The 26,352-nt window shown below is 48.6% G+C and overlaps 1 protein-coding gene across 1 annotated transcript in view; it reads left to right on the top strand.

The window, feature by feature from the left end:
• Positions 1-1,932: 1,932 nt before the first annotated feature.
• Positions 1,933-26,352, top strand: part of ksr2 (kinase suppressor of ras 2) — a gene marked incomplete at both ends in the record, with an annotated part of 122,792 nt that continues 98,372 nt past the window's right edge. The window contains 3 exons of the mRNA XM_083784359.1: positions 1,933-2,112; positions 8,394-8,537; positions 14,410-14,560. Coding sequence (XP_083640485.1) covers positions 1,933-2,112; positions 8,394-8,537; positions 14,410-14,560 — 475 coding nt within the window. The remainder of the gene's footprint in view (positions 2,113-8,393; positions 8,538-14,409; positions 14,561-26,352) is intronic.

Raw genomic sequence — 26,352 nt, forward strand, 5'->3', positions numbered from 1 at the left:
CTATAAAATGCACACCTGTGTGAACTGAGCGGTGCAACTCTACATTTATTGTTATAGTTATACTGTACTAGTGTACTGTACTGTGCTCAACATCCAGACCCCCATGCAGAAACTGTATACCGGTAAATACATGGTGCACTTATGTAGCGCCTTTATCCAATGCGCTTTACATAGATTGTGCATTAATTACATTCACCCATTCACACACACATTCACACACCGATGGCGGCGGAAACCATGCAAGGCACCAACCTGCACATCAGGAGCAATTAGGGGTTCAGTGTCTTGCTCAAGGACACTTCGACACTAACTCTGGGGGAGCCCACAGGGTTCGAACTGGCAACCCAGCCACTCTACCGCTGAGCCACCGCCGAACCTTGTCCGAGAGATGACAGTAACCTCGGGAGGTTCCTGGAACATCCAGACCCAGGTAACAGTGAGCCGCCCCGCATGCGAAACAGTTAAGAAATGACATGCGGTTACCGCGTGGGGCCGTGGGGGTCCCCGTCGGTCGCCGGAACATTCAGACCCCATGGGCGCGTTCCCCATGGGGTCTGAATGTTCCGGCGACCGAAAGTAGGCTACACTTTACTATGTGCTGTAGCCTACTGGCCACTCTGGGTGTTGCAGCTGTCTGTGGGGACATACAGACATACAGGACAGACATACACACTATAGCTGCGTAATGGAATGGAGGCACCGCTCAAAAAGAATATAATTAACGAAAAAACTCAATATGATCCCAAATTGAAATGGAACCATTTGCACAGTATAGGCTAATCAATACAGAATATTTTACGATGGACCCAGAGATAACCCTATTAAAAAAAAAAAAAAAATCAAGGGGGTTCTATTGTGAGCAGTAGGGCAACACAAACGTCACGTCAGCTACAGCCGGCCCCCATGGGTTCGTTTACCGCAGGTGCACGTCATCAAAAGCAAAGTGAACTGTGAACACCTTTCTTTAGGACTTAAAGTTGAAACAGTCAGTGAAGCTATAGTTCGCGGTCGATATCGCGAGAGCAGCGGGCAGCAGCTCCTACATGGTCTTTCTTCTTCCCGCGATGCAGCGATGCGACGCCTGTTGCCATCGCCGCGGATTTGATTGACAGCCAGCAGCAGGGAACATGATGTCGGTGTGTGGCGGTTCTGGTGGTGGTGGTTCTGGTGGTGGTGATTCTGGTGGCGAACCGGGGATGCAGCACAGCAGCAGCCGCTGGAAGACACGCACGGGGGACGCACGACGATCATGATCCAACTCACACATGACACACACCACACACACACACACACACACACACACACACACACACACACACACACACACACACACACACACACACGCACCAACCAACCAGCACCACCTCTGAAATGATCAGGCCTTTCTTCAGCACCGCTCCGATCCGTGCAGAGTAGACAGCGGTTCCGATGCGTTGAGCAGATAGAGATAGAGATTGGCTGTCTTTCTTTCTTTGACGGAGGACTCGGAGGAGGAGACGGACGGTGGTCCATGGATGCTGCTTCTGGGGGTCTCCCAGCTCCCTCCCTCCCTCTCTCAGACCACCGCGTTCACGTTGTGTTTGTGTGTTTGTTTGACGTAAACCTTTAGTTACAATCAGACTCACTCAGAGACACCTTGGTGGTGAAACCGTTACGGCTGGAACTGCGAGGAGGACTGACTGTTGGCGAATGGAGTCCTCTCTGTCTCTCTCTCTCTCTCTCTCACTGACAGCTAGGCTCACGTCTGCTTTTATTGTTATGACGAGCCTTTAGTTAGAAAATGATTGTGTTTGTGGCGCTTTTTCCATGGCGTTTTGCAGGTTGATTTGTTTTGTGGAGGAGGAGGAGGAGACCTCCTCTTCCACGCTTCTGTTCTGAACAGATTTCTTTTTAAGTGCAAATACAAAAAAAAAGAACACTTGCTCGCAAACTATGGACGAGGAGGAGACGACAAGAAGCGAAGAGGAGCAGCGCCTTAGTTTGCAGAAAGCTTTGCAGCAGTGCGAGTTGGTGCAGAACATGATTGACATAAGCATCTCCAGTTTGGAGGGCTTACGGACCAAATGTGCCACATCCAACGACCTGACACAGAAAGAGATACGAACGCTGGAGGTAAGAACAATTAGGCAGCATCTCATCATCATCATCTCTTTCAGCCAGGCACAACGAGAACAAAAAACAACCATGCGCGTCTTGTCTTGCATCCAAGTCAATTAGGCTATATGGGGGTTGTTGTCATGTCTTTTCAACTCAGGCCACCCTCCAGAAATACACCTTCTCCTGCCTGTCAACTGCAGGAACGTGCTATAATAAATAGGACTACATGTTGTGTGTGTAGTATAGCCTATAGGCCCTATTACTGCTATCTGTTCTGTTATAGTGCAGTGCAATAAATCAAGGAGCCATATAAGGGCTGCAGTGTGCGCATGCTGCAGGTGGCTTTCCTTCGACCGCTCTCTCTCCATCACTATTCTATAGCCTATAATGTGGGAACGCCGAGGCCTCATGACATGTACTATAGCAGCCAGCCTACAACAACTGTCAAATCCTCAGTCCATTTAACCCAGAAAGAAGTGTAGCCTACACAAAATGGAACGGCACCGTTTGGTTCCATAATTTGTCTCCATAGGAGTTACACAAATGGATGCATTTGATCATCTATTGATGCGCATCTGTCGGACAGATTCTGTCCTCACAGTACACTGCATCCATCCATCCATCCATCCATCCATCCATCCATCCATCCATCCATCCATCCATCCATCCAGCCAGGCCTCTCTGCTGTTATGCAAGTGTATATTATTGGGCTACTCCAAATGATTCACAAGCATGAGGCGTCTTAAATGTGCCCAGCCAGCTAGGGTATTCCCTAAACGGTGTTACGCTGCGTTACGTAATAGTATAGCTCTACCATGGTGTGTATACGGTGTGGTACCAAAACACTAGAACATCATCATAAGCGCCAGTGTTGTTTTTGGCAGCAAATTTAGATTTTAGTTTTAGTCTCTTCAAAAGTTTTTCATTTAGTTTCAGTCACATTTTAGTCAAAGTGTAAAATGACTTATACTGGATCTCTTGTCCACTAGTCCCTTCCTAACATTTTAGTCTAGTTTTTATTTGTTGACGAAATTGTCAGTACATTTGGTCTTAGTTTTAGTCATCATAGCTTAGTTTTCATTTAGTTTTCGTCAGCGAAAAAAGGTAGTCGACAAACATTTTTCGTCTTAGTTTTAAAGTCGACGAAATCAACACTGCATAGCACATCATATACCCTATTGTTTAGCTGCATAGGGTACAGGCCTACTGTCTGGGGGTCCTCAGGCCTACTGTCTGGGGGTCCTCAGGCCTAGTGTCTGGGGGCCCTCACCAAGTCCCTGGCAGTGAGGTGCAGAGATAGGTGGTATAGGCCTACTGTCTGGGGGTCCTCAGCAGTGAGGCAGTGAGGTGCAGAGATAGGTGGGTATATACTGTAGGCCTACTGTCTGGGGGTCCTCAGCAGTGAGGCAGTGAGGTGCAGAGATAGGTGGGTATATAGGCCTATACTGTCTGGGGGCCCTCAGCAGTGAGGCAGTGAGGTGCAGAGATAGGTGGGTATATACTGTAGGCCTACTGTCTGGGGGTCCTCAGCAGTGAGGCAGTGAGGTGCAGAGATAGGTGGGTATATAGGCCTATACTGTCTGGGGGCCCTCAGCAGTGAGGCAGTGAGGTGCAGAGATAGGTGGTATAGGCCTACTGTCTGGGGGCCTCAGCAGTGAGGCAGTGAGGTGCAGAGATAGGTGGGTATATAGGCCTATACTGTCTGGGGGCCCTCAGCAGTGAGGCAGTGAGGTGCAGAGATAGGTGGTATAGGCCTACTGTCTGGGGGCCTCAGCAGTGAGGCAGTGAGGTGCAGAGATAGGTGGTATAGGCCTATACTGTCTGGGGGCCCTCAGCAGTGAGGCAGTGAGGTGCAGAGATAGGTGGTATAGGCCTATACTGTCTGGGGGCCCTCAGCAGTGAGGCAGTGAGGTGCAGAGATAGGTGGCCCCCCAACCCCAAGTGACCGCCCGGGGAGCCATATAGGGCTCCATTTTCGTCACCGCTAAACCCCTTATCCCTAAACATTTTTGAATAGTTAGTAGCCGATCTACATTGACACATCGTGAGCTTGTAGACTGGCCATTTTAACTATTAAAAAAAAAGGCAAAGAAGTTTAGGGATAAGGGGTTTAGCGGTGACGAAAATGGAGCCCATATAGTCACCCAAAATTTGAGAGGACCTGTGATGTCATGATGACATACTTTTTGTCTCCACCAGGCCGAAGGCATGGGGGGAGAGTATGTTTTGCACTCCGTCCGTTCCGTCCGTGTGTCCGTCCGTCCGTGTGTGTGTCCGTGAGCAGCTAATCTCCGGCACCGTTAACCCGGTCGATGCCAAATTTTGCACACACACTCCCTGGATGCCAACGATCAACCTCTGCGCCAAAATTTCCAGAACGGCCTGTTATAGCGCCACCAGGAGGCCGCTTTGTGCAAAACAAGTTTTTGCACAGTACACATACAGATTTTGTCCAAACATCGCGCAAATTGGTACACAGTCTCTCTAGTTACATTATGAGCTGCCTATTAAGGCAACTCATAATGTAACACGTCTTTTTTTTGAAAAATCTGTTATTACGTTCATGATTTTATTACATTATGAGCTGATTATTACATTATGAGTTTTTATTACATTTAACTTATTACATTATGAGCCTTTTTGAGCCCTTATTACATTATGAGTTGCTATTACATTATGAGTTGCTACAGAGCGCAACTGGGAGAAAAGAACGGAAAAAAGGAAAACCTACAGCGGCGGCGCTGCCTCGACAGCTGCATTCCATGCTGTGAGTTTCAGAGATGATTCAAAATGTATATTCTGTAATGGTAATCACAAATGCAAGAACTGTACTGAACTGACTGTTGAACTAAGAAGAGAATTGAGGAAACAAGGCAGGTGTTTTGTATGTCTGGTAGGCAGGGCATTCACTGTGAAGAGTGCGGGCGCAGACACCACAAAACAGTTTGCAATCAAACAGCCAGTCAATATACAGCGCATGATAGACGCGCCGACCACGGCAACGACAGACAGGCTGACCACAGTATTGCAGATGCAGTTAGTAGTGTAGGCTACGTAGCAAGCAACTCTGACAATAGTAGCCTACAGTATATACTGCAGACAGGTACCATTTGGATAGATGCACCAATGCAAAGCCAAGTAGCCAGGTGCCTATTAGATGGGGGTAGCACCGTGCATATCCACGGCTTCCCAAGCCACACTCTCCTATCCTCCTGGTGGAGACCTGTGCCCAGAAGGGCACTTTTTCTAGTTATTTGTGTTTTTTCTAGTCATCTGGTCATTAAGGTCTCTCACAGAATGAGAGCTCTGCTCTGCTGGAAATATCGCCAAAAAGAAAAGTTATGGCCATTTTTTATACCACACCATAGACCAATATAAGGCAAAATGTCCACATTTCATCATGCTTTTTAAGTAGCATGCTGTGACATGTCAAACTAGGGGGTTTTCATGATTCTGAATCCATTTCAAGCATTAGTTTTGCACGAAAAACACTCCTTGCGGCTTGGCCTAAAAACAGCCATTTCAAATGTGATGAGGTCAGCACACAAGTGGCTATGGCCAAATTTAGGCCAAGGGGTGTTTCTCGTGCAAAACCCCCTAGTTTGATTAATCTCTGCTCCTTTACTCCTTCAAGTTTTGGGCTCCCCGGCTATGCTCACACACACACTCTCTCTCTCTCTCTCTCTCTCTCTCTCTCTCTCTCTCTCTCTCTCTCTCTCTCTCCGTCTCTAAATGTTTTGATGAATTGAACATGGTGGACCCTCTTGTAAACAAGTGTAGTGCTTTGGGTCGTCCACTAACAGTTAACATGCAGTCTTTGTATTGAGTTGTGCTGGAAATGTACTGTAATTCTGCAAACTGTTAATAAATATTTCAATCAATCAATCAAACTCTCTCTCTCTCTCTCTCTCTCTCTCTCTCACACACACACACACACACACACACACACACACACACACACACACACACACACACACACACACACACACACACACACACACACACACACACACACACACACACACACACACACACACACACACACACACACTATAGGCTATACTAAGGCTAGTGACAATGCAATTACTGTGATTGGCATTATTCTGCAGTCATCTGTCTGTCACACAGATTCTACAGATGTCTTCTAAATCCTGGCAGTTTTCTGAAAAACCTCATGTTTCTCAAACATGTTCATGTCAAGGAGCCCTAAGAATAAGACTATATGTAATTGGCCGCCGACCCCCATCTGACAATATGTTGTTAAAAACGTTAAAAACGTTCACTCTGAAAGAATATAATATTCAAAGATTTGCACCAGATTTTCAAGATTCTTTGAAAATAGCAGACCTACAAGTTCGTAGCGCGGCACTCGGTGCCACGCTATGAGCTTGTAGATCTGCTATTTTTCAATAGCTAAAGTATAACACAATGTTTAAAACACCTAAAGGGTGAGCTTTAGGGAGGAAAGGACACCTGTATTCCTATAGTGTAAAAATAGCAGATCTACAAGTTCACAATGTTCTGTGATGCATTGTTCTATTGCATGGGTTTTCAACTGGTGGTCCGTGGACCACTGGTGGTCCGTGAAGGTATTGCATGTGGTCCCTGACCATGCATCTAGTAATGTAGGAAAGTGAAGATTTGTATTTTAATTTATTGTATCCATTGTACCACAAGTTGAGAAAAAGTGCAGTAAATGACCTGGTGACATGATGACGTTTTGGGAAGTCGGACGTCAAGAACTTCCACAGAAAAGGGAGTTAGAATCTCAAGGAAAACCGTACCGGTTTGCCTGGTTGAGTCACCATTATAAGGAAATGTGCCCATAATCAATCACACGTGTCTGCTCACTCATGCTTACAGTAAGTTACAATGAACAGCAACATAAGTTTAATATCTTCCCCCACACCACACCAATATCCCCCCTCTTCCCAACACAGCAGTGGTCCCCAGGTTGATTCTCAGTCAGTGGTGGTCCCTGGTTCATAACCAGTTGAAAACCCCTGTTCTATTGTCACTGTTTTTTAAATAGGGTATTGTACTGTTTGTGTAAATTTCTCTTCTGGCCTAGAGTATATATGAATAGAGACGGCACCCGGAGGAAACCCTGAGGCGAATTTGGAAATGTTTGAATTTGGTGTTGCAGTTTGGACCCAAACACATGAACGCACTGGTCCGTTGACTATCATTGCGCACATGACACGTGAATGCTGTTTCATACGTGAACACACGTAAACGTGTGCAATGATAGTCAACGGCAGAGCGTTCATGTGTTTGGGTCCAATCCATCCCAGAATGCACTCTGTTCCTACCCGGAAGGAGGAGTGAAATCGCCTCATGCGCTTTAGAGCAACTTAATGCAAGTGGATGGGAGGAGAAATCCGGTGCCGTCTCTATTCATATATTCTAAGGTCTGTCCTGAAAAGGTTTGGGAACCCCTGTTGCAGAAAGTAGAGTAACAGGTATGTTCGCCCCAAATATGGGTCGCCATGCAAAGTTTGGATGTCTCGCCTGTACGGTCACCATGAAAAGCCCGGTAAGGTTGCCCACCAGTCGGCAGGCGTTTGTGTTTATAGGCGATTGTATTTTTGAGGAAATAAACGTCGATGCGAGAGAGAGAGAGAGAGGGGGGAGGGGGGGGAGAGGGGAGGAGAGAGAGGGAGAGAGGGGGAGAGAGAGAGAGGGGGGTGTAGGGTAAGTATATTTTGATGCCAATACTTTTGTATGTTTACTTACCGGTAAGTAAAGGAGTACAGGCCTTTTACCCTTTTGGTGTTTTAAGCATTATGTTATACTTTAGCTATTGAAAAATGCCGCGCTACGAGCTTGTAGGACTGCTATTTTTTTTTAATCGTGAAAATGTGGCGCAAATGTTTGAATATATATTCTTTAAATGGGTTGTCTGACTTGTCTGACGGCATATAGTATAGTTAAAGCAGTGGTTCCCCAACTTTTTTATCAGAGCCAAAGTTTTTAACTCAAATCTTTGCTTCTGGGGGGGGGGGGGGGGGGTCCTTGGAACAACATATTTTCAGATGGGGTTCGGCGGCCAATTACATATATTCTTGGGGGTCCTTGACATGAAAATGTTTGAGAACCACTGAATCGTTCCCAGGTCAAAATGGGTTAATATTGCATCTACTTTTCCTGAATTAAAAGTCCCACTGTTCCTTCCCTCTGTTCCTTCCCACTGTTCCTTCCCACTGTCCCTTCCCACTGTTCCTTCCCACTGTTCCTTCACACTGTTCCTTCCCACTGTCCCTTCCCACTGTTCCTTCCCACTGTTCCTTCCCCAGGGGAAGCTGGTGAGATACTTCAGCCGCCAGCTGTCCTGTAAGTGCAGAGTGGCCTTAGAGGAGCGCTGCAGTGCTGAGCTGCAGGACTTCCCCCGCCTCGGACACTGGTTCCGCATCGTCAACCTGAGGAAGGAAGTGACACAGGTAAGTACTGGAAATAGCTCAAAACGCGCCGCAGTGCGACGCGTTTTGAGACAGTAATATGCAACGTGGCTCCCTGGCGTGAGTGTGGAACTATAGTGGCCCTCTGGAGTGAGTGTGGAAATATTATAGTGGCCCTCTGGAGTGAGTGTGGAAATATAGTGGCCCTCTGGAGTGAGTGTGGAAATATAGTGGCCCTCTGGCGTGAGTGTGGAACTATAGTGGCCCTCTGGAGTGAGTGTGGAAATATTATAGTGGCCCTCTGGAGTGAGTGTGGAAATATAGTGGCCCTCTGAAGTGAGTGTGGAAATATAGTGGCCCTCTGGCGTGAGTGTGGAACTATAGTGGCCCTCTGGAGTGAGTGTGGAAATATAGTGGCCCTCTGGAGTGAGTGTGGAACTATAGTGGCCCTCTGGAGTGAGTGTGGAAATATGGTGGCCTTCTGGAGTGAGTGTGGAAATATAGTGGCCCTCTGGAGTGAGTGGAACTATAGTGGCCCTCTGGAGTGAGTGTGGAAATATTATAGTGGCCCTCTGGAGTGAGTGTGGAAATATAGTGGCCCTCTGGAGTGAGTGTGGAAATATAGTGGCCCTCTGGCGTGAGTGTGGAACTATAGTGGCCCTCTGGAGTGAGTGTGGAAATATAGTGGCCCTCTGGAGTGAGTGTGGAAATATAGTAGCCCTCTGGAGTGAGTGTGGAAATATTATAGTGGCCCTCTGGAGTGAGTGTGGAAATATAGTAGCCCTCTGGAGTGAGTGTGGAAATATTATAGTGGCCCTCTGGAGTGAGTGTGGAAATATGGTGTGGCCCTCTGGAGTGAGTGTAGAACTATATATAGTGGCCCTCTGGAGTGAGTGTGGAACTATATATAGTGGCCCTCTGGAGTGAGTGTGGAACTATAGTGGCCCTCTGGAGTGAATGTGGAACTATAGTGGCCCTCTGGAGTGAATGTGGAACTATAGTGGCCCTATGGAGTGAGTGTGGAAATATAGTGGCCCTCTGGAGTGAGTGTGGAAATATAATGGCCCTCTGGAGTGAGTGTGGAACTATCGTGGCCCTCTGGAGTGAGTGTGGAACTATAGTGGCCCTCTGGAGTGAGTGTGGAACTATAGTGGCCCTCTGGAGTGAGTGTGGAACTATAGTGGCCCTCTGGAGTGAGTGTGGAAATATAGTGGCCCTCTGGAGTGAGTGTGGAATTATAGTGGCCCTCTGGAGTGAGTGTGGAAATATTATAGTGGCCCTCTGGAGTGAGTGTGGAACTATAGTGGCCCTCTGGGGTGAGTGTGGAAATATAGTGGCCCTCTGGAGTGAGTGTGGAACTATATAGTGGCCCTCTGGAGTGAGTGTGGAACTATATATAGTGGCCCTCTGGAGTGAGTGTGGAACTATAGTGGCCCTCTGGAGTGAGTGGAACTATAGTGGCCCTCTGGAGTGAGTGTGGAACTATAGTGGCCCTCTGGAGTGAGTGTGTAACTATAGTGGCCCTCTGGAGTGAATGTGGAACTATAGTGGCCCTCTGGAGTGAGTGTGGAACTATAGTGGCCCTCTGGAGTGAATGTGGAACTATAGTGGCCCTCTGGAGTGAATGTGGAACTATAGTGGCCCTATGGAGTGAGTGTGGAAATATAGTGGCCCTCTGGAGTGAGTGTGGAAATATAATGGCCCTCTGGAGTGAGTGTGGAACTATCGTGGCCCTCTGGAGTGAGTGTGGAACTATAGTGGCCCTCTGGAGTGAGTGTGGAACTATAGTGGCCCTCTGGAGTGAGTGTGGAACTATAGTGGCCCTCTGGAGTGAGTGTGGAAATATAGTGGCCCTCTGGAGTGAGTGTGGAAATATAGTGGCCCTCTGGAGTGAGTGTGGAAATATTATAGTGGCCCTCTGGAGTGAGTGTGGAACTATAGTGGCCCTCTGGGGTGAGTGTGGAAATATAGTGGCCCTCTGGAGTGAGTGTGGAACTATATAGTGGCCCTCTGGAGTGAGTGTGGAACTATATATAGTGGCCCTCTGGAGTGAGTGTGGAACTATAGTGGCCCTCTGGAGTGAGTGGAACTATAGTGGCCCTCTGGAGTGAGTGTGGAACTATAGTGGCCCTCTGGAGTGAATGTGGAACTATAGTGGCCCTCTGGAGTGAGTGTGTAACTATAGTGGCCCTCTGGAGTGAGTGTGGAACTATATATAGTGGCCCTCTGGAGTGAGTGTGTAACTATAGTGGCCCTCTGGAGTGAGTGTGGAAATATAGTGTGGCCCTCTGGAGTGAGTGTGGAAATATTATAGTGGCCCTCTGGAGTGAGTGTGGAACTATAGTGGCCCTCTGGAGCGAGTGTGGAACTATATAGTGGCCCTCTGGAGCGAGTGTGGAACTATATAGTGGCCCTCTGGAGTGAGTGTGTAACTATAGTGGCCCTCTGGAGCGAGTGTGGAACTATATAGTGGCCCTCTGGAGTGAGTGTGGAACTATATAGTGGCCCTCTGGAGCGAGTGTGGAACTATATAGTGGCCCTCTGGAGTGAGTGTGTAACTATAGTGGCCCTCTGGAGTGAATGTGGAACTATAGTGGCCCTCTGGAGTGAGTGTGGAACTATATATAGTGGCCCTCTGGAGTGAGTGTGTAATTATAGTGGCCCTCTGGAGTGAGTGTGGAAATATAGTGTGGCCCTCTGGAGTGAGTGTGGAAATATTATAGTGGCCCTCTGGAGTGAGTGTGGAACTATATAGTGGCCCTCTGGAGCGAGTGTGGAACTATATAGTGGCCCTCTGGAGTGAGTGTGTAACTATAGTGGCCCTCTGGAGTGAGTGTGTAACTATATATAGTGGCCCTCTGGAGGGAGAGTGGAATTATAGTGGCCCTCTGGAGTGAGTGTGGAACTATAGTGGCCCTCTGGAGTGAGTGTGGAACTATAGTGGCCCTCTGGAGTGAGTGTGGAAATATAGTGGCCCTCTGGAGTGAGTGTGGAACTATAGTGGCCCTCTGGAGTGAGTGTGGAACTATAGTGGCCCTATGGAGTGAGTGTGGAAATATAGTGGCCCTCTGGAGTGAGTGTGGAAATATAATGGCCCTCTGGAGTGAGTGTGGAACTATCGTGGCCCTCTGGAGTGAGTGTGGAACTATAGTGGCCCTCTGGAGTGAGTGTGGAACTATAGTGGCCCTCTGGAGTGAGTGTGGAACTATAGTGGCCCTCTGGAGTGAGTGGAACTATAGTGGCCCTCTGGAGTGAGTGTGGAACTATAGTGGCCCTCTGGAGTGAGTGTGTAACCATAGTGGCCCTCTGGAGTGAATGTGGAACTATAGTGGCCCTCTGGAGTGAGTGTGGAACTATAGTGGCCCTCTGGAGTGAATGTGGAACTATAGTGGCCCTCTGGAGTGAATGTGGAACTATAGTGGCCCTATGGAGTGAGTGTGGAAATATAGTGGCCCTCTGGAGTGAGTGTGGAAATATAATGGCCCTCTGGAGTGAGTGTGGAACTATCGTGGCCCTCTGGAGTGAGTGTGGAACTATAGTGGCCCTCTGGAGTGAGTGTGGAACTATAGTGGCCCTCTGGAGTGAGTGTGGAACTATAGTGGCCCTCTGGAGTGAGTGTGGAAATATAGTGGCCCTCTGGAGTGAGTGTGGAAATATAGTGGCCCTCTGGAGTGAGTGTGGAAATATTATAGTGGCCCTCTGGAGTGAGTGTGGAACTATAGTGGCCCTCTGGGGTGAGTGTGGAAATATAGTGGCCCTCTGGAGTGAGTGTGGAACTATATAGTGGCCCTCTGGAGTGAGTGTGGAACTATATATAGTGGCCCTCTGGAGTGAGTGTGGAACTATAGTGGCCCTCTGGAGTGAGTGGAACTATAGTGGCCCTCTGGAGTGAGTGTGGAACTATAGTGGCCCTCTGGAGTGAATGTGGAACTATAGTGGCCCTCTGGAGTGAGTGTGTAACTATAGTGGCCCTCTGGAGTGAGTGTGGAACTATATATAGTGGCCCTCTGGAGTGAGTGTGTAACTATAGTGGCCCTCTGGAGTGAGTGTGGAAATATAGTGTGGCCCTCTGGAGTGAGTGTGGAAATATTATAGTGGCCCTCTGGAGTGAGTGTGGAACTATAGTGGCCCTCTGGAGCGAGTGTGGAACTATATAGTGGCCCTCTGGAGCGAGTGTGGAACTATATAGTGGCCCTCTGGAGTGAGTGTGTAACTATAGTGGCCCTCTGGAGCGAGTGTGGAACTATATAGTGGCCCTCTGGAGTGAGTGTGGAACTATATAGTGGCCCTCTGGAGCGAGTGTGGAACTATATAGTGGCCCTCTGGAGTGAGTGTGTAACTATAGTGGCCCTCTGGAGTGAATGTGGAACTATAGTGGCCCTCTGGAGTGAGTGTGGAACTATATATAGTGGCCCTCTGGAGTGAGTGTGTAATTATAGTGGCCCTCTGGAGTGAGTGTGGAAATATAGTGTGGCCCTCTGGAGTGAGTGTGGAAATATTATAGTGGCCCTCTGGAGTGAGTGTGTAACTATAGTGGCCCTCTGGAGTGAGTGTGTAACTATATATAGTGGCCCTCTGGAGGGAGAGTGGAATTATAGTGGCCCTCTGGAGTGAGTGTGGAACTATAGTGGCCCTCTGGAGTGAGTGTGGAACTATAGTGGCCCTCTGGAGTGAGTGTGGAAATATAGTGGCCCTCTGGAGTGAGTGTGGAACTATAGTGGCCCTCTGGAGTGAGTGTGGAACTATAGTGGCCCTCTGGAGTGAGTGTGGAAATATAGTGGCCCTCTGGAGTGAGTGTGGAAATATAGTGGCCCTCTGGAGTGAGTGTGGAAATATTATAGTGGCCCTCTGGAGTGAGTGTGAAACTATAGTGGCCCTCTGGGGTGAGTGTGGAAATATAGTGGCCCTCTGGAGTGAGTGTGGAAATATAGTGGCCCTCTGGAGTGAGTGTGGAAATATTATAGTGGCCCTCTGGAGTGAGTGTGAAACTATAGTGGCCCTCTGGGGTGAGTGTGGAAATATAGTGGCCCTCTGGAGTGAGTGTGGAACTATATAGTGGCCCTCTGGAGTGAGTGTGGAACTATATATAGTGGCCCTCTGGAGTGAGTGTGGAACTATAGTGGCCCTCTGGAGTGAGTGGAACTATAGTGGCCCTCTGGAGTGAGTGTGGAACTATAGTGGCCCTCTGGAGTGAGTGTGTAACTATAGTGGCCCTCTGGAGTGAGTGTGGAACTATATAGTGGCCCTCTGGAGTGAGTGTGGAACTATATATAGTGGCCCTCTGGAGTGAGTGTGGAACTATAGTGGCCCTCTGGAGTGAGTGGAACTATAGTGGCCCTCTGGAGTGAGTGTGGAACTATAGTGGCCCTCTGGAGTGAGTGTGTAACTATAGTGGCCCTCTGGAGTGAATGTGGAACTATAGTGGCCCTCTGGAGTGAGTGTGTAACTATAGTGGCCCTCTGGAGTGAGTGTGGAACTATATATAGTGGTCCTCTGGAGTGAGTGTGGAACTATATATAGTGGCCCTCTGGAGTGAGTGTGTAACTATAGTGGCCCTCTGGAGTGAGTGTGGAAATATAGTGTGGCCCTCTGGAGTGAGTGTGGAAATATTATAGTGGCCCTCTGGAGTGAGTGTGGAACTATAGTGGCCCTCTGGAGCGAGTGTGGAACTATATAGTGGCCCTCTGGAGCGAGTGTGGAACTATATAGTGGCCCTCTGGAGTGAGTGTGTAACTATAGTGGCCCTCTGGAGTGAGTGTGTAACTATATATAGTGGCCCTCTGGAGGGAGAGTGGAACTATAGTGGCCCTCTGGAGTGAGTGTGGAACTATACTGTATATAGTGGCCCTCTGGAGTGAGTGTGGAACTATAGTGGCCCCCTCTCCATCGTTAAACTTGCCCACCCCTGTTGCAGGATATGAGCCCGGGTGATGTGACGCTGGAAGGCCTGTTGGAGATGAACGAGGAGCAGGTGTGTGAGGAGCTGCAGAGGTTCGGGGCCAGTGGGGAGGAGTGTGCTCGGCTCAACGCGTCCCTGTCCTGCCTCAGGAAGGCCAACCAGCTGGGTGAGTTAATGACCTCAGATCACTGGTTCTGACCAGGGGGGCAGTCAGACAGATATTTGGTGAAGCCACAAAGGAAATCGGGACTTCCTGAAAGTTCATATATTGGCCTGTTGTGGCGCTGTCATTGGGCCCAAAAAAACCCCATATCTCCATAGAGGTCCATGTATTTGGGCCCAACTTCACCGAGACTGTATTACCTTAATAAACATGGTCATGAATACTTTCTGCTTCCAGTCACTAGTTTAAAGTCTCATTTCTCATAATATTCTTTTTGGAAAACGATGGTCCCATTTATTAAAAAAATGACCATAAATTCGCGTATGTTCTGAGGGGCGTGGCTACCGTTACAGTCTATGATCGGGAGTCGAGTCAAAATAAAAACCAACGAAGAAGAAGGGGGGAAGTCCCGCCTCGTTGTCTGGGCCAGCCAATGGCTCAGCTGGGCCCAAACGGATCTAGAAAGATGGCGATTTACAATACAAGGACTAAGAGGTGGGACTGCAGGCGGACCCGTGGAGTTATGATTAGGAAACCCCGTGCAGCCGGGGTTTAGCGCTGAGCGTCCGTTTGCACTTCCGCATTTTGGGCACCAAATTTGGTGTCCAGATCGGGGGGAAACAACGCGGAAAGTAGACGGTTCTTCTGGGTGCTTCAAAACGCCACTGAGCAACTTCCTCTTAAATGAATAGCGGGGGGGTCTCTATCCTTTCAATACTCTATTCAAGACATTCTCAAAAGACATTCCCAAAAATGTCATATGCTGTTGTTTCTTTCTTCATTTTTAATGAAATAATGCAGATGTTTAACAATAATGTAACTATTGAGACACGTACGGGTCCATTTGGTTTCATTTTACACTCTCAAGAGTTAAAGATTTATAAAGGGTCCATTTGGTTACCAACTCTCCATCATTTAGGGGACCAGACCACCCTCAAGGACCACTGGTGGTCCCCGGACCACTGGTTGAAAACCACTGCCAAAGTCTGTCTGACATGTTGATGATGGAGGTGGTGTTGAGGAACACACATTTTAGTATTTTATAAGATACTTGGGGCTAGGGCTGTCGCGGTTACATAATTTAAACCGCGGTGCGATCAATTGGCTCAGAAGCGCGATATGCGATACTGTGCGATATAGTTCTCAAGCCCCCTTTAAAATGATTGAAAAAATACATTATTAATAAACGAAAGTTACACTAAGCGTTACTTTACTATGTTGCTTTATAAATGGCAGAGACGACAATGTTTATTTAAAATGAATCTTCAATTAGTCCTGGTCTTCATTAATTTAATATATTAATTTAATATATTAAATGAATGGTGTAAAACCGAAAGAGGTAATGAAAATGGAACACATCAACTGCCTATATAACCCGCAACGGCTTCAGAGAAGAACGCAAATTGATAATTGTTCTGTTTGCTGCTTGTTATTATGATAGTTGCTCCGTGAGTTTGGAAGTAAAGAAGAGCCTGTGAATCAGCAGACCATGAATGATACAGCTTAACACAACTCTTCTTTACTTCCAAACTCACGGAGCAACTATATCAGCCTAATGACAAGCAGCAAACAGAACAGTAACGATATTCCCCACTTCACGGAAAACTCTCGGATGGTGCACTTATAGCACAAATAGCCTACAGCCCTACACATGTTGCATGCAATTTTAGAAAGTTGAAGGAATCTAGCCTGGTTTTCACGCCACCAGACGAGGATCATCATTGGTAAATAATTCCTTCTGTAGATAGCGAGTGAGTTTGGTTTCTGCTCGAACTCTCTTGCACTGTTGCTCTTGCACTGATTGGGCACAATCAGTGCAGGAGCATCGCTCATTGATCTCAGCAGAGGTCTCTAACCAAGAGTCCTTTGTTGGCTCCACGTTCGCTGCGTTCGCTGTGTCTGCGATGGCCGCTGCAGGGCGTCCATCGGCCCACTGTCAGGGATCCTGCGGTTTATTGCGCCTGTGCGGTTTTTCTGCCCCCTTGCGGTTTCAACTTGTAATAGCGCGATATGCGATAAATGCGATAATTGCGACAGCCCTACTTGGGGCTGTATATTACGTGTCTTAAGTACCAGGTCTTATTACTTAAACTTAAGACCTGGAGGCGTGGTCAATGCTCTTTGGCCAAGCGTTTGTCTTTATGAAATACAAATATAGCAATTAAAATAGAGAGGTTATCACATAGTATCATTAATGTTGTCATTTGATTAACCGGCCTCTGGCCCCTTGCCATTTTTGTAATGGTGGCCCCAGTATTTGAGTGTCCCTGATGTAGAGGACAGTTTCCATACAGGAACTGAAAGCACCCTTGATCATTTGTTTTAGGATTTGTATTTAATTTTGCAAAACAAAACTGTCTTCCACCAGATGCACTGGATAGCCCTTTACAGTAGAGCTGAATGGCGGCTATTCAGTATTTTAGCCGTGACGTGAGCGCCCCCCTCCTGAGATACTTCAGTATTTTAGCCGTGACGTGAGCGGGGCCCTCCAGAGATACTTCCGGGTCCTACTTTTGTGTCGCTTTTGTGTCCCCATAGTTATACTGTGACGCTCCGTCGGACTAAATCTGAGACGAAAACAACCACGAAAGTCTCATTTTACCGCTTTCCTCGCAAAACAACAAAGCTGCTGCTCTCCCAAATCTGGCTGTGACAGGCTGTCTGCCCCACACGGAATACTATCACCATTTTATTTTATTGTGTCAACTAAATCCTCATCAATTGCAAACTAGATTCAACATACTCAAGCCTGCACACATTCTAAATTTGCCCCCGAAATATTGTACTGAGCAAATGGACTGTTACCACCTTCAATAATAATGATAACTAGAAAAAGTGCCCTTCTGGGCACAGGTCTCCACCAGGAGTATAGGAGTGTGTGTGAGATGTTTGGCAAAATGTAATATAATCGTGTGTGTGTGTGTGTGTGTGTGTGTGTGTGTGTGTGTGTGTGTGTGTGTGTGTGTGTGTGTGTGTGTGTGTGTGTGTGTGTTTGTGTGTGTGTGTGAGAGAGAGACACGGCTTGGCCTGTTGTAGCGCCACCATGAGGCTGATTTGAAAACTGTCAAGTGGCATTTCTTCCGCAGCCTAGTGGGAATATGCATGCACAGTTTCACCGCAATCGGACGCTGCGTTGAGTAGTTGTGGCGATTTGTACAAAACGGGTACAAAGCGGGCTACTCCTGACTTATACTGCAGGATCTCTTGTCCACTAGTCCCTTCCTAACATTTTAGTTTAGTTTCTTTTTGTTGACGAAATTGTCAGTATATTTATTCTTAGTTTTAGTCACCATAACTTAGTTTTGATTTAGTTTCCATTTATTTTTTACTGTTTTCGTCAGTGGAAAAAGGTAGTTTTAGTCTTTAGTCGACGAAATCAACACTGGTCTGGTCAGACATTTATTGTAAGAAGTACTCTTTTTTTTAAACTTAAGTAAAAGTATTTTTATTTATTTATTTAAGTACAGGTAGAAACACTCAAATAAAAGTATGGTATTCAAGTACATAATATGCATTGGCGTCTGACAACTGGTCTTTCAGTTAATGTTGTAGGCCTATGTTCTGCAATAAAGTAAAAGTAACTAGTAACTGACGTTTTCAAACAACTGTAGTGGAGTAAAAGTACAATATTTGGACCTGAGATGTAAGTGGAGTAGAAGTAAAAGTATTGAAACTTAGAAGTACTCCAGTAAAGTCATTTTATTTTACTCAAATCTCACCACTGAGTGAGCGTTAGTCTGGTGAATGTCGCCCTCTGTGGGACAGACTGTGAACTAACTGTCTGAAGCTGACGACAACTCTCTAATGTCATTGATGTGTTCTTCATGGTTATTGACTAAATTAATGACGCATAAATAAGTAATGGCCTGATTCACACAAACACCAATCAAGCAAATGTTTGGTAGGTTTTTTTTGTTTTTTTAGGCCACCACAATGCTTTTCCAATGGGAGTCACATGGTTTGATCAAACATTTGTGTTTGATTGCTGATTGCTGGTGGTGTTCTGCCCCTCCCCCCCTCATCAAACAAAAATGTTTGGTCAAACCATGTGACTCCGATTGGTAAAGCATTGTGGTGGCCCAAAAGAACAAGCTAACATTTGCTTGATTGTTGTTTGGTACGTGTGAATGAGGCCTTGGCAAGAGTGAGTTAGTTTATGGGGCGATTAGGCTTCCTGGGCTGTCAGCTGCAATTACTCATTAGTTTGCATGTTCTCCCCGTGTCCCCTAGGGTAGGTACCCTCACATGTTCTCTCAGTGTCCCCTAGGGTAGCTACCCTCACATGTTCTCCCCGTGTCCCCTAGGGTAGGTACCCTCACATGTTCTCCCCGTGTCCCCTAGGGTAGGTACCCTCACATGTTCTCCCCGTGTCCCCTAGGGTAGGTACCCTCACATGTTCTCCCCGTGTCCCCTAGCGTAGGTACCCTCACATGTTCTCCCCGTGTCCCCTAGGGTAGGTACCCTCACATGTTCTCCCCGTGTTCCCTAGGGTAGGTACCCTCACATGTTCTCCCCGTGTCCCCTAGGGTAGGTACCCTCACATGTTCTCCCCATGTCCCCCCATGTCCCCAAATTCAGTTTCCCTAAAAGGAGAATCTGTGGCAGCGATTGACTCAGGGTGCTGTTGGGGTTGGATGACGACACTTCCCCGTCAAGAGCGTTTATAAATGCAGGTTGGCGGTGCTGACATCCTTATTGTATCGGTCTACTCTACACATTGGATCTTGACATCCTTATTGTATCTATACTCTACACATTAACTCTTGTGCTGCTTTGAACGGTAATCCATGCGCGGTCCCGTGCTGTCCGAGTTGGCGTGGAGCCGTCCGGGCCAGACCGCCCTGAGCTGGGGGAGCCGCCGCCGCCGCCGCCGAGCGCTCATCGTCGCCGCCGCGCTCCTGCCGTGTCTCCTGGGGATCCTCGCCTTCGCGGCCTATCGCAACGCGACTGCCGCCTTCCCGTACTACAACGTGAGCGGCTGGATGGAGACGGCCGGTCTGGAGGCCCGGGGGCCTCCGGCGGCACCGCCGGGCGGCGATCTCCTCTCCGGGACCGGCGGAGGCCCGGAGCGGCCTGCCGCCGGCCCGTTCCGCTACATCATCAACGAGGAGAACAAATGCCCGGAGGGGGAGGAGGAGCCTCCGTTCCTGGTGCTGCTGATCACCGTCGAGGCTCATCAGGTGGAGCGACGAGACGCCATACGGCGGACGTGGGGCGCCGAGCGCCCTCTGCGGCGGCGGGGGGGAGGAGGAGGAGGGGCCCCGGGCCCTCGGGTGGTGCGGCTGTTCCTGCTGGGGGTGAAGGAGGAGGAGGAGGACGATCTGCTCCTCCTCTCCCTGGAGGAGGAGAGCCGGAGGCACGGCGACATCCTCCAGCAGGACTTTGCGGACACCTACCGCAACCTGACCGCCAAGACCCTGATGGGCCTGAACTGGGTGGCGCGCCACTGCCCGCACGCCGCCTACGTCATGAAGACGGACAGCGACGTCTTCGTCAACACCCCGTACCTGGTGGGCGAGCTGCTCGGCTGGAAGCCCGACGTGACGCCCCGGAGGAACATGTTCACGGGCTTCGTGTTCAAGGGCGCCCGGCCGTACCGAGACAAAAACCAAAAGTGGTACGTGTCCGAAGCGGAGTACCCGAGCGAGACGTACCCCGAGTACTGCAGCGGGATCGGCTACGTGTTCTCGGGAGACCTGGCGACGCGGATCCACGACGGCTCCCTGGGCGTGCCTCACTTCCCCTTCGAGGACGTGCACATGGGCATGGTCCTGGACACGCTGGGCGTCCCCATCACGCCGCCCCCGAGCCCCTTCCTGTTCCAACAGCAGAGACTGAGGCCCGGCGACGCTTACCGCCACCTGGTCGCCGCTCACCAAGTCACGCCCGACGAGATGCTGGACATCTGGCGCCGTTACCGCTGGAAAGACCCGACCGCACGACCGTTACCGCTGGACAGACCTGACCACATGACCGTTACCGCAGAGACCTGACCACATGACCGTTACCGCAGACAGACCTGACCACATGACCGTTACCGCAGACAGACCTGACCACATGACCGTTACCGCTGGACAGACCTGACCACATGACCGTTACCGCAGACAGACCTGACCACATGACCGTTACTGCAGACAGACCTGACCACATGACCATTACCGCAGAGACCTGACCACATGACCGTTACTGCAGACAGACCTGACCACATGACCGTTACCGCTGGACAGACCTGACCACATGACCGTTACCGCAGACAGACCTGACCACATGACCGTTACCGCTGGACAGACCTGACCACATGACCGTTACCGCAGACAGACCTGACCACATGACCGTTACCGCAGACAGACCTGACCACATGACCGTTACCGCAGAGACCTGACCACATGACCGTTACCGCAGACAGACCTGACCACATGACCGTTACCGCAGACAGACCTGACCACATGACCGTTACCGCAGACAGACCTGACCACATGACCGTTACCGCTGGACAGACCTGACCACATGACCGTTACCGCAGAGACCTGACCACATGACCGTTACCGCTGGACAGACCTGACCACATGACCGTTACCGCAGAGACCTGACCACATGACCGTTACCGCAGACAGACCTGACCACATGACCGTTACCGCAGACAGACCTGACCACATGACCGTTACCGCAGACAGACCTGACCACATGACCGTTACCGCAGACAGACCCGACCGCACGACCGTTACCGCAGACAGACCTGACCACATGACCGTTACCGCAGAGACCTGACCACATGACCGTTACCGCAGACAGACCTGACCACATGACCGTTACCGCAGACAGACCTGACCACATGACCGTTACCGCAGACAGACCTGACCACATGACCGTTACTGCAGACAGACCTGACCGCACGACCGTTACCGCAGAGACCTGACCACATGACCGTTACCGCAGACAGACCTGACCACATGACCGTTACCGCAGACAGACCCGACCGCACGACCGTTACCGCTGGACAGACCTGACCACATGACCGTTACCGCAGACAGACCTGACCACACGACGTCCGGGGCATTGATTGACGTATAAACGTAGACGCCCTCTGGTGGAGTGTATGTTGCTCAAGGGAGGGCAGAACATTCCCAGATTCCTTGCGAAGCCCCGCGGAAGCATGAGCCTCCTGCCTCACAGAGCGCATGTTCGGGTCTGTAAGTCCCAGGGGAAGATGCGCTGTGATTGGCCAGTAATCACTTTGAGTGGCAGCTTGACGTAACGTGCCTTCCACACTTCCGGCGTACTTCCTCTCCCGGTGGAAATTCTTCCGCCCCTCCTTCAACACACATCGCTCCAACCAACTGCAAAAAAAACCCAACATCTATTTTCTATGGTCTTCCATATCGTATCGTCCTCCCAATATGGTGATAGGCAGGTGATAGGCAGCAGGTGATAGGCAGCGGTGGCCGAACGGTTTGCGGAGCGGTCTTGATATCGGAAGGTGGCTAGTTCGTATCCCCGGACCGGCACGTTAAAATTACCACCGCTGAAGTGCCCTTGGACAAGGCATTGAACCCCTACCATGAAATGTTCTATGAGCAGGGCCTGGCTGTAAACAAGTTCTTGAGCTTAGTCCAGGGTCCTAGTAGTAGGATACCCATTGTTGTGGACAGACAAGTTTGGACAAGTCAGTTGCAAAGTTGCAGTCACAGGTACAGAGATTGGATGGCCCTCACCCCATACTCCCGCAGCACCTCCCACTTATGTTTTTACCTCCTTTTATGTTTGTTTTTTCAGATATCGGGACAGGGTCGCTTACGGCCATTTTGGTGCTTCAGGCGACGGTTCTATATACCTATCTGTGGAGGATTTAATAAAAGAAAACTTATGAGAAAATAAAACTATATAGCTGTAAGTTCTTATAGTGTCATTCTCTCTTCACTCTTAGCCAGTGCTTAATTTCTAAATTCTTAGCTGTACTACTCTTTTTATTTCGGGCCCACCAAAGCAAGCGTTACAATATTCGATTCTGAGCCATGCTGTAAATCCGGGGTGTCTTTGCGAGATTTGGCAATGTTAACCAGTCAGTTCTGTTCATAAGAACTCACCATGTTGTATTGAAAACAAAACGCATGCTGTCCCCACTAAACTCCAAGTAGCAGTTAAAATATATTGCTCCATAGAAGTATGAAAGTTCCATATTCCATATGCAACGAACAACAACAGATGCAAATTGCAAAAGTGCGAGACGAGAGTTGTTTTTATTTACGCACCGCCAAGCGTCAACAGGGCGGCGACGCTGGGGTTCCATAGCCACCTATTTCCTCTCAAAGCGGGCACACATTTCAAAAGAGTGTTTTTTTTGTTTGTACTGTACTGTGCAATGTGTTCATTCAAGCCATGTTTAATATTGGAATCGTACTGGAAATAGAAGTAGCTATGACGAGGAAGAAGCCTAGTTGACTTGAAAATTAAACTAAAATAATAATAGAGACGTATTGTAATTGTGCATTTGGGGTGGCGGAGCGCCCTCTACAGCTACCGGAGCTGAGCTCCGCCGAGCTCCGGCTGAAATTAAGCACTGCTCTTTAAGCCCTTTGAATCAAAGCATGCCAGCCAGGACACGGGACAGTGGCAGCAGTATGGAGTGTTGCAGTCCCGCCCCCTACCACCAGGGCCCAGGAAATGATTATCCGTTCATTTTCCTCATAGACATTTCAGAAAGTATTTGTGACCAGATTTGCCATCGCCGCAAATTCCAGCTTTTCACCAGAGGAGAAAGCCCTCCCAGGCAGACTCTTCACATACTAGAGCATGTCTGAAATAAGTGTCAGAGCTTAAATTGACATGTAAATATGAAATAAATGCTTAAACATGTAGCTAGGTGTAATGTTAGAGTCCACAGAAGTGAACTTTTTTTTTTTTTTTAGTTTTTATCCCACGATTTTGTAACCCAGTTTTTCTTTTCACCCAGTGCCAATTATCGAATGTAATCCTGGGCGCTACACTTCCTCTGCCAACCTGGGGGGGGCAGCGGACTGACCTCATGCCTCCTTCTATGCATGAGGAGTCCAAGCTGCTTCTTTTCACCTGACAGATGGGAATTTCCCCGGCCGGACGTAGCGCGTGGAAGGGACACGTTATTCCGACCAGTTCCTTTCCCCCCCATCAGGCTGGCCAGGGGGAGGTAGTTTTAGAGACCAGGATTACGGCATGTTTTTGTGAGGGTACGTACCCTAGGGGACACGGGGAGAACATGCAAACTCCACACAGAAAGGCCCTTTCGCCAACCCCCGCCTCGGGTATGGGCACTGATGATGCGGAGGAGGGAACACGCCGCCAGTGCCCACAGCGTCCCCAGCGGGGATCGAACCCAGGAACTTCTAGCTGTGAGGCGACAGCACTACCAACTGTGCCACCGTGCCCCAGAAGTGAACCTTTCAAGCCTGTTTTCTCAACTCGCTGTTTCTCTGCAAGACATTACTATATAAGCCATATATCTTTTCTAATGGGTCAAAGGTCATGTCTCACCTAGACACAGGATCTGACATGAGGTCAAAGGTCATGTCTCACCTAGACACAGGATATGATATGAGGTCAAAGGTCATGTCTCACCTAGACACAGGATCTGACATGAGGTCAAAGGTCATGTCTCACCTATAGACACAGGATCTGACATGAGGTCAAAGGTCATGTCTCACCTAAAGACACAGGATCTGGCATGAGGTCAAAGGTCATGTCTCACCTATAGGATCTGGCATGAGGTCAAAGGTCATGTCTCGGTCAGTCAAACATTTGCTATTTTGGTGTTTGGTACGTGTGAATGAGGCCTTAACTATTCCAGTGTCGCAAACTGATTCATGCCAGGGACCCCCAAATTAATATGTATTTGACCACAGACAGGGAGTAGGGACCCCTTGACCACAGACAGGGAGGAGGGACCCCTTGACCACAGACAGGGAGGAGGGACCCCTTGACCACAGACAGGGAGGAGGGACCCCTTGACCACAGACAGGGAGGAGGGACCCCTTGACCACAGACAGGGAGGAGGGACCCCTTGTATGATTTGTGTTTTCAAAAACTATTAATTAATCAAGAGAAGAATAGCAGATATACAAGCTCAAAGCTTGAGCTTGTATATCTGCTATTCTCTTGATTAATTAAGTGTATTTGTTACGTTTCATTGAATATAGCAGATGCGGATATGACTGTACTGTATGTAGATGCAGAAGCTCAAGTTGGGAGCTTGAAAAAAATACATTTGTTTTGTTCCATTACTTGCCACTAGGGGGAGACACAGACGGCATTTTACTTTCAGACCTTTCAACCACTAACGTTGTAATGCTGCAACCTAACCTAATGGGGGCAGTATTAAGCCATTGCCTAACTCGTGTTGGTAACAACATCCCTTTGTAAACAGGTTTGATAACTCCTTTGATGACGGCATGTCTTTTGTCCTCTATTTCACATGAGAAGGCTCCCTGGAATACTTTGAGGAAATAAGCTTGATGACTTGTTTGTCTTTGTAATGCACCAAAACGAGCTATTGCTGTTGGTAGGCCTAAAGGTTTAACTATTCATCAGAGCGTACTCTTACAGAGATTATTCTTGGTGGTGTATTTCCTGCAGTGATGGACAATAACAAAGTACATTTACATGAGTAGTAGCCTATTGTAATTAAGTAAACATTTTGCAGGGTATCTGCATATTTGCTTGAGTATTTGTATTTTTGGATACGTGGATGACTTTCACTCCACTACATTTCAAAGACAAATTGTACTTTTGATTCCACTAACATTTCTAGGAAGGGAAGAAAGTACATTAAGCCCTACTTTAATATAGTGAAAATGTATTCCAGACTAGTTCATAATATTTATAATTTATGTATCAAAGCAAAGTAGAGCGTTTTCCTTTTGGTACTAGTATATACGTAATGACGTCAAGCATGACCATCTGTCCCCATGTCCAGACTGACCATCTGTCCCCATGTCCAGACATCTGTCCCCATGTCCAGACATCTGTCCCCATGTCCAGACTGACCATCTGTCCCCATGTCCAGACATCTGTCCCCATGTCCAGACTGACCATCTGTCCCCATGTCCAGACATCTGTCCCCATGTCCAGACTGTCAGTCTGCCTTGCTTATAACTTGCCCTGGCTTCCTCCGTGCTTGTCCATCTTTCTGTCTCCCTGATTTGATTGGGAATGGAGGTGGGTGATGTCAAGATGGACAGGCAGACAGGCAGGCAGGCAGGCAGGCAGACAGACAGACAGACAGGCATGCAGGCACGCGGGTGGGCAGGCAGGAGGGAAGGCATATCCCCTGGAGGTGCCCGTCTGGCTGTCTCAGCCGCCCAAGCCCATGGGTCCAGCTGGGCTTGCCTTAAAGGCATGCTGGGAATGGCCACCGCCAGCGCTGAGATAGAGCCATGGTGCTGAGAGAGAGCCTCTGGGCTGCGGTTCTCACAAGTCAGGTATCAGGCACTGAAGACCAATGACGTGAGAAGAATGTCTCTCTTTCATTCTCTTCTAAGGCTGGGCAATATTAACCCAAAGACATATCGAAACCGATGATTACAGCCTACACACATGAGCCGGCCTTAATTCAATTCAATTCAATTCAATTTTATTATAGTGTCAATCAAGTTGTCTCAAGACACTTTACAACCAACAAAGATCCACCCAGAGCAAGCAATATTGCGACAATGGTAACGAAAAACGTCAGGCAGAACCCGACTCTAGGGTGGGCGGCCATCTGCCTCGACCGGGGGGGGGGGGGGGGGGTAGAGGGAGAGAGAGATAGACAGAGAGAAATAGAC

Source organism: Protomyctophum parallelum (genome assembly GCF_964188405.1).
Source record: "Protomyctophum parallelum genome assembly, chromosome: 15".
In the NCBI taxonomy this organism is placed as follows: domain Eukaryota; kingdom Metazoa; phylum Chordata; class Actinopteri; order Myctophiformes; family Myctophidae; genus Protomyctophum; species Protomyctophum parallelum.